This window comes from Pyrus communis, chromosome 7 (genome assembly GCF_963583255.1).
Source record: "Pyrus communis chromosome 7, drPyrComm1.1, whole genome shotgun sequence".
Taxonomy (NCBI): Eukaryota; Viridiplantae; Streptophyta; class Magnoliopsida; order Rosales; family Rosaceae; genus Pyrus; species Pyrus communis.
The window spans coordinates 2,079,322-2,088,635 of NC_084809.1; the positions used below are offsets into that span (position 1 = coordinate 2,079,322).

Consider the following 9,314-nt stretch of genomic DNA (forward strand, 5'->3'; position numbering starts at 1 on the left):
CTTGAATCTTTCTTTAACCTTTTTCATTTGTTTTCCGCGCTTAAAGAAAATGATTTCCGCACATTACTTTTCTCCTTCCACACCCTGTTTATTTCCATCCCAATGTAACTGATCCGAAAACACGGGTGCGCATATATAGTTTCGGTGATAGCCAACTCAAAAATCTTTCGGTAAGAACAGCATATATAAAACCACAAATTTGTAGTAATGAATCTGTTCTATGAAACATAATCTTATGGTGGAAAAGAATACTGATGCAGAGTAATGCCTGCAAAATGCTGGTATGAAACCACAAATTTGTAGTTAAAAAGCTCGGGATTTGTTAAAACTCGCGTGCTTTTCTGCTATTTGATCAATTTGTTACACTTACACAGTGTGCTTATGGAAGTGGGGAAGAAAATATCCTATCTATGACAAAGATTAAGAACTATAACTTAAATACCTTTCTACGAAATTATCATACACCAACCTTATATACACAACAATGGCTCGGAGGCCAATCTTCTGAACGAGACATGCTCTACGTGTCCAGGCCCGCCATCATCCTTCTCCAGTCTCAGAAATCGAGTAGATGACTCCTGTTCAAGAAAGCTTGGCTTACAGTCGTTCGCAGAACTTGTATGGCAGTGGAAGATACGAAAAAAGGGCATATGTTTTCGAAATGTTTATCATGTCTACCTTTAGCTTCCCAATGTCAAACGATTTTCCTTCTAAGCTATGATGAGATTGATAAGAATTTGTGGAACCGCTGTACTCTCGTCTGATCACAATATGGTGATCTGGCCTCAGATGTTCTCCTTTTCCTTCTCATACGGAAGAAGTAATCTTCTGTGTCAAGAACGTAAGAGATCTGCCACATGATACCATGATGAATAAAACTCCGTGCACAAAAAATGCATTAGTGTGTGCGCGTGCGCACGTGTGGCTATTATTTCTCCAGCTTCCAGCTGTGCTTATATTGTAAAGAAGGTAAAACTGATGGTGATGCTGAAGATAAGAAATACATACGGGGGCAAGATACCTTGGATGAATTGCAAGCTATCTTGCACTCCAAACCATTGACTAACTGAACACCGTCCATGGCCTTGCAAAAGGCAGAGGATTCATCTTGCCCTGCATATTTGCGCTTGTTTCTGCAAAACGGATTGAATCAGCAAGTTATCCATTAACTAACAAAAACACTAGAAATTTTTGGCTCATTCTATACCACAAGGTAACCTGAGCTGCTGTATATGACTAATTATTAACATATCATAACAATGTGAGAGGATTTACATATAATTTTTCCTGCCAAAAAACACAGGAAGAAGCTAAATCCATCAGATGGTACCGTATTTCAGTGTCTATCATGTTTCTTCAGAGAAGTATAGTAATTCTAGCACTTTTAACATTAATGAAGAGTGCATTATCACCTCTGAAGGGTAATCCCAAGCGGCTCCTTTTTTCCAGGATAAACCGGCAGAAATTCGTTGTGCAGATAGGATGCAAAATTAGGTTCCATGGAGACTGCAAACACCTCAGGCTTTTCACTCACACTGTCCATCAGCTGGATGGACACCCGGGAGGGTGAAGAGGACTGCACAAAGAAAATTAAAAATAAGTAAATCATAAAATAAGAAAGTATATTCAAAAGGGTAGGTTTTAGTCTAATACATGGGCAATTGTCAAAGAACTTACAAATTCCAATCTGTAAATATTCTCCTCATGAATGAGGACACGTGCATTTTCATGATAAACAGAATCAATTAACTTCCCAGTTTTCCGGGACTTTTCATATTCATATAATTGAAGCAGCTTATTGTCCGTCTCATCACTTGCAACAGTTTGAAGCTGCATAAATAACCACTAATCAGAACCTTGGCAGCAAAAAGCAAACACACATAATTTTTTTTTTTTATTAAGTACATAATTTCCAGTGAGCAAACCTGTTTGACAAATTTATATATTAATTTGTCCAAGGTGAATAATATATAAGACTGGTTTCCAATAATAGCTCGGCATTCATCCTCAAATTTTGCATTATCAACAGATCCATCAAGCAAATTGTATAGAGCACTCATAAATCTGCATGATAGATGAACAAATTATATGATTAAAATTGCTTTGAACAGTTGCCACAGTTCTAATCTATTATCTATACAAAAGAGAAGATGGCCTGAAAAATACCTGGCATACAGATCCGAAGAACTGCCATCCTTTGAAGTTCTCCATTTCATTTCTGCACCTGTGGAACTTGTTTTTGCAGATAAAATCCTTTCGTATAGAATCTGCAAATCAAATAAGTCAAGCTTATATCCAGTTGTAAATAAAAGACAAACTAACTTCCAAAAATGAAAGAAAATGTCTCTTACTTGATGAAGCCTACAAAGCACATAGAAATTATCATTCCCATAGAAAACGCGAGAGTCTTTCCTTTCTTCAAGTAAAGAACCTGGTACATGCTTCGCAAGAGGTTTCACAGACAAAAGAAAACGTTCTGACAATTGCAAAGACATTCCATCTCCTCCAACATGGTGCCCATCCACCATCCCTTCAGCCTCACCTTCACTCTCAGCCTTACCATCAATGTCATCCGGTTCAGCATCTTCATCATCGCCTTGCTCTTCTCTGGAACATTCATCACCAGCTGTCTCACTGCCAGAGACATCTTCACCAGCCTCGGAAACATTTTCACTATTTTCGTCATCTGCATCTGCATCATTTTCTCCAGCTTCCTGACAACTAATGTCTTCCCCATTCCCAGACTGAAACGGTCTGCTTTCAACACTGCGGTTTGCCTTAGGCATAGCTTGCACCCCAGCATCTCCAGAGACAACAAAGTTATCCTCCCCAAAGTCAGCAATTGGTGATAATTCCCCCTCTTCCTTTTCAATTTTGGAGGGCCCAACAGACTCTTCATGATGACTGTTAACTTTAGTGCTTTCTGGAAACACTCCATTAGCAATTAAAGCAGGTTTTGCATTATCGACACCCTGAAGCACCAAACAGTAAATCAGTAGCATTGCCAAAACCATAAGGTGAAATAAATAAATTAAAAACAAAAGCCATCACAGATGACGATAATCCAGGATCCAGACTCATACCTCTGACAACGGAACAGCATCAGCATTTCCTTTCTGTAAATGGTCATTGCCACTAATAGAAGCACCAGGCCTTGACGTGGTTGCAGCACACCCTTCAATTAAAAAAAATTCACAGTATTCTTGCATTATTATAACTCTGGATAGTAAATAAATTATAACATCAAATAAGATGCCATTACAATAAAAAAAATCAAATTCAGAAAAACAGACCTGATAACACTTCCAAGCTCGTTCTACCATGATTATTATCTGCTCCAATTGGATGTGATGGTTGACTGGACGGCCACGCACTGTCCATGCCGGTGACCAGATACCTTTTCTTATGGACATCCATATTCTTCTGGTCTTTTTCTAGTTGAATTTTCTCAGATATAGAATCTTTTCTACAGACAAGATCTGCATCACGACTTCCATCTTCTTTAGCTGAGTTATCCCCGTTAGCCAAACTTTCCACTTCTGCTAAAGCATGTTCTTCTTCATTACACACAGATTTGGGCTGCTTAAAATTCAATGTGGCAGAATCACCACCAGGACTTCCATCGCTTTCTCCTATGCTTGACGCAGTACAATTCTTAGCCCGATTCCTACTTTTGTCAACATCTTCATCATCCTCTGAATCATTGGGCCGAGAAGAAACACCCAGCATTGGCTCCAAAAAGGTAGTGTAAAGTCTCATAGCCTTATTTAATTGTTCTTTTGTTGAGAAAACCTCTTCACATGAATATTGGACAAGTTTATACAAGTCTTCATGTAAGCTGATATCTAAGTATTCAAACTCCATATGTGGAACTATAGATTGCCTGTTTCCAGCAGCAACGGCCAGAAGGATATCATCCTCTATCTGCTTTTTCTCTTTCAATTCCTTGATCTCGGCCACCAAAGCTGTAAATCAATAGGAGTCAGAATCAGCACGGAGGAACAGTTAGTAAAAACCCACAGAGAGAGAAGTGCTCAAGGAAACTAATCATCAAATTAAAAACTTACATTTGCTACTCAAGTTCTTTGAATCTTGTTGCTTGAAATAGAAGCTCCGGTGATCAAGTGATTTGTAATGGTTTTTGGCATATATATCAGCCCAGACCTTGTTAAAATCGGATCTACACCTTGTCCATTCTTCTTGTTTCTGCTTCAGGCGAGTTAATACAACAGGCAAAGCCAGAGTTGGATTTTTCCGCAGTATGTCCACCACATCAAGACCATGGTCACCATATAAACGTTCAATGCACCTTAAGTTTAACGCTGCAATAAAATTAATCAAATGAAAAAGGTCAATGCAGTTAAAAGGAGCTCAAATACCAGAATAGATACCTGACATTCAATTGCTTCTCAATCAGTTAATAGATACCAACCAGTGAAGTGGTCTTCAATATGGATTGAAGTTTCCATGCTGATCTTATTTTCATTAATGCTGTTCAAGAGTTCCTCCGCTCGCTTAGCAGTTGAGCTCACCGACTCTAACAACATATCCAACTCAAACCTAAACTTTCCAAAATGAAAGCCAACATAAGTTTACAATAATGAACTAGCATGTACTGTAAAGGAAATGATATTACATCAAAAGTGATCTACAGAACCTACTAGGACCTCTATCCATCCATACGATCATGGAAGCTCACTTCCATACCAAAAGTAAAAATGATATCAACAGCCTTGTACCAAACATTACCTATCATCCTCGCATCTGAACAGACTTTCTTCATACTGATTTCTGCGCATATGTTTAAAAGAGTAATCTTCACTTCCTGAAGTCACAGAGACCCAATGGTCATTCAAAACCTGAGCACCAAGTTCTGATCTCTGGCTTGCTGAAGGTATTGGATACTGCAAAGGGACAAGCAACAATAAGTTGAGCATCAGAATATGTTACATAGTCCTATATTAAGTACATAATGTTAACCCGTACGTCTTCAGGCAGAAGCCGATAGCTTGGAGTACAACGTTCACAGTTAGAGAGATCAAGCTCTTGAATAGATTTTGCCCAATACTTCTCCCTGTATCTTTCCTTTTCTTTGGCTCCCTCCATTTCACGCTTTGGCTCTTTATCTTTGTCCTCTACCTTCACCGGTCTAGAAAAAGGAACAGGACCATCACTACTCAGAGATTCTGCAGTCAACAAGTTACCAATCAGGATTCTCAAATTACAGAAGCAAGCAAAAATTCCAAAGAAATGAGAAATCACATGATAGCTCAAATTATGCCATGCAGAAGAAGAATAATTATTCTTCCAAACGCAGATAGTACAGAAACAAATCGCTTAGTGTCTTATGAAAAAACAGACCAATGGAGGACTAATATACATACTTCTACTCATAACACCAGCAAGGAACCCATCTGCAAGAATAAATCCCATCAGATACAATCTAAAAGAAAAAGAACCACAAGAAAGCAGCTCAAAATTGATGGCATTTAAGTTACCTATATTCTCACAACGCTCCAAAAAATCATTAAACTCCTCCATAAGATCTGAATACTTTCCCAATAAATCAGTCACCTGAGATGGGTAAAGTTTACTGGAAGAAGTCAAACTAGAGGCAATAGCATTTTTTAAGAAAGTTTATTGAATAGAAAGATAAATATGTGGTTATCATGAAGTGTCCTTCGTCCAGTTTCCCCTAGCTCAAAGAGAGAGCACAAAATGCTTGACTTTAGAAGTGTTGATTAACTGCTGAACATGGAGTAATACGTACCAAACCTTGCAGATCATTCCTTTTAATTATTCCGTTGCTATAAATGTTAAGCAACTTCAAAAATGCCTGGTAGTCATCTTGACTACACAACCTCTCCTTCACCTTCTCACAGAAAACGAATCCCTGGCTGTACATGCCTAACATAAAAATGAGAGACCATAAGCAACACTGACATAATAACACGAGAACTGAAACTATAGAACTTTAAAAAACAACAATTATGTTCCAAAGAATGATGAATGTAAGCAAAATAAGCTGCATCCATTTCCCAAGGATTTCAAAATCAAGTACTGTGATAAAAAAAATTCAGGTTTTCCTAATATTGAACAGGGAAACATTACAAGGCGCATTGTGGGTTAAAAGAATATTCAATTAACACATCTCTAATGGCAGACTTTCAGACCAACTACCAGAAATCACGTCTCTTTCTCCAGGTAGAATTTTACACTTATACTAAAACTAATCAAACGATGTGCATTTTTGTTAGTTCCATAACCTAAAATCGTATCAATGTTGAAAAACCAACAATTTATTTCATAATTTTATGGCAGTGAAGACGAACATTTATGATGGCTATTATCATGAGAAACACACCTATTGCCATTTCAAAACAAATTACAACTCCTTATTCCATCTACAAACCAGAGAATAAAACCACACTACCTAGATGCAACACATTTAAGAAAGGACCATGAATGTATATAACTGTAAAGTTTTATCATAAACTCACTCTTTAAGGAGTCCTTGTCATCATAAGGAGCAAAGTTAGCAGTCAAACCAAAACCTTCAACCTTCCTGGTGGATTTTCTTTTGTCAGGAAAACGCTGCAATTTGTAGACACTGCTATCATTCTCTAATTCTCTATCATCATCATCCCGATTTCTTCTATCCCTATTCTCCTTTTCACTACGCTTTCTATGCTCCTTCTGAACTTTCACCGTTCCTTTGTCATCGTCTAGCTCAGGACAATCAACACTAAGATCACGATCAGCATGGGATGTCATGATCCTATCCCTCCTACGTTGCTGTGAAAAGAAGCCAGCCCCCCATTACAAATCACTAACTAAACAAGAAAATGTCAAAAACATAATAGAAAGAGAATTTTGTAATTACCTTCTCCATATGCATTGGCCGAAATGTGGGTGTAGCAGAGCTTCGCTCATTGAAACGTGGAAATGAATTGCGGCCGTATTGAGCTTGATGTGCTGAAGCTGCTGCTGACGCATCTGGTAAAAATCTGGTGAACTCATCAAGCAAATCGGGATGCTCATCAAAAAGAGCGGCAACCTGTAAATTAATTTAAATTACTAAGAACATAGGGAGGAATATTTTCTCAGGTAAATAGAAATACCGTATAACAGAAAACAACTCAACATCAAACACCAAAAGTGAAAATTGTGTATACTTACCTCACTGTAAACCTCATTTATATCCTTGTGCTCCTTTCGATACATGTTCAATATGTCTAGGAATGATTTATAGACATGATCATCATTTTGGAAACGTTTCTGTAGGGGCATAAATCCATCAATCAAACAGAAAATAATAAATGTTTACACTTGCCATTAGAATAAAATTAAACATATTCACCTTTATCTTGTTTACAAAACTGATAGCTTCCTCAAACTCAACTGTCTTTTTTGGTGGAGTCTCATCTTCATCGAGGGTTATCTCATAACCCTTCGGCAAGAAGGTATTAAAGCCCAAAATTAAGTTGTTATGCCCTTTAAATAATTCCTTTACTCTTGCAATGACACCTGCTGTGTCAGTTCTGAAAAAGACAAAAACAGGAATCCAGTAGCTGAGGAATCAACTAGGAATGTATTACGATAGAAAAAAGAATGATAATGAGCACATTGATACCTTTGGGCCTTGAAATCTTTCATGACCTCAAGAAACGTATCGTATTTTTCTTTTTGGTCTAAAAACATGTCCTTCACCTCTTTGAGATAGGTTAGAGCGTCATTGGTGGTCAATTTCTGTGAAGCAACTCCTCCTCCTCCTCCAATGGGCCCAGCTCCACCTACTCCAACGCCCCCTCCTCCACCTCCTCCCCCCGGTATCTGGGATTGCCTATTGCCCCACATCCAAAAAATGATCATCATACTCAACATATAACTATAAAATAAATACTGTCAAATTCATGAAACATCTTAAACAAAAGAATAATTACTCAATACATACAACTCCTTCCTACTTCCCCAGATAGTGGTTTTCTAAATCTAGTCAGCTACAACAGAAAAAATAGAACATACTTCCAGAAAACAAAGATAATCATCATTCTCAGGTACTATTTCCGTCAACATTCTGTCTACTGCATTGATCTAAGCCCCAAACATAAAACTATATTAATATTCATCAGAAGATTTAATCTTCCTAAACATATCTGCTGAAAACAACATACCTAACAAAATTTTCAGAAAGCTCTTGACTTTACGTCTAAAAACCGAAATCATATCTGCTGAAAACAGCATACCTAACAGAATTTTCAGAAAGCTCTCGACTTTACCACTAAAACCCAAACTACTACTCAGTTCAACTCTAATAAACAACAAACCCTAAACAAATTGAACAAATTTCACGATAAAAAACGACCAATCCAATCCACTGCAGGTTAAAAAGTACGCAATTCGACAACACAACGATCAAATTACACCAATATTCACAAACAAGGGCAACAGAACCAAAATCGCGCACCGATACACTGACATGGGAAAAATTAAATCCTCACAAACCAAACAAACCAAACAAGCCAAACAAAACATAAAGCAAATCAAGCAATTGAAGAGTGATGAACAAATCATGGAACTTACGAGTCCCCGCGAGACGAACAGGGGGGCCGCTTCACTTGAGGGCCGACGCACACATCATCTCTTACTCTCTTCATCCCTGCCAAAAAAACCAAAAATCGCAAATCAGAAAATTGAACACAAAAAAAAAAAAAAAAAAAAAAAACAGCCATTTGCCGAAAGCAATCGTCGAAGACTTACTATTCTGCAACAGATCTTTGATCGCGCACAGAGGACGAGAGAGAAAGAGAGAAAATTAGACCAAAAGAAAGGAGAGAGAATGGCTTTGGAGATATCTGTGATTGTCTTCTGCTTTCTGCTGCTTCTTGTGTTACGTTAGGAAGTGAATTTTGTGAGAGAAGAGACGAGAAGGGAGAGATTTTAGGTTTTGTAGTTTTGGAGGAGAAGAAAAAACGTGGAAATGGCAAGTAAAATAATCGGAGAGAAAAGAGAGAGAATTCGAAAATGCGAAGAGGAACGGAATGGCTTGCGTTTTTGGGGTTTTGTATTGAAATATAGCTCATCTCTCTCTTCTCTTCCCATCCGAGCCTCGGCCTCCACTTGCCAAAATTAAAAAAGAAAAAAAAGAAAACAACGCTTGTTCGGTAGTGCTTTTAAACTGGTGAGACCGTTTTTGATGAAAGTATTTTTGAAACTAATTTATAGTTAATTTGCAAGTGAATTCTGAAGTGTTCTGTATAAAAACAATTGAAGTGTTTTAAGTAAGAATCACTTCAAGTGCTTATTGCAAGAAA

At 37.7% G+C, this 9,314-nt stretch overlaps 1 protein-coding gene across 1 annotated transcript; it reads right to left on the reverse strand.

The window, feature by feature from the left end:
• Positions 1 to 198: 198 nt before the first annotated feature.
• Positions 199 to 9,032, reverse strand: LOC137738929 (paired amphipathic helix protein Sin3-like 2). The gene is made up of 24 exons (XM_068478395.1): positions 8,761 to 9,032; positions 8,584 to 8,659; positions 7,634 to 7,843; positions 7,361 to 7,541; positions 7,180 to 7,278; positions 6,884 to 7,057; positions 6,501 to 6,795; positions 5,771 to 5,907; positions 5,499 to 5,574; positions 5,385 to 5,414; positions 4,987 to 5,186; positions 4,750 to 4,904; positions 4,433 to 4,560; positions 4,068 to 4,322; positions 3,294 to 3,965; positions 3,084 to 3,175; positions 2,352 to 2,972; positions 2,167 to 2,267; positions 1,926 to 2,064; positions 1,678 to 1,830; positions 1,413 to 1,576; positions 1,022 to 1,133; positions 679 to 850; positions 199 to 578 (listed from the first exon to the last, which is right to left on the reverse strand). The coding sequence occupies exons 2-23, from the start codon at positions 8,655 to 8,657 to the stop codon at positions 716 to 718; spliced, it is 4,203 nt and encodes a 1,400-aa protein (XP_068334496.1). The 5' UTR covers positions 8,658 to 8,659; positions 8,761 to 9,032; the 3' UTR covers positions 199 to 578; positions 679 to 715.
• Between the last annotated feature and the right edge of the window lie 282 nt (positions 9,033 to 9,314).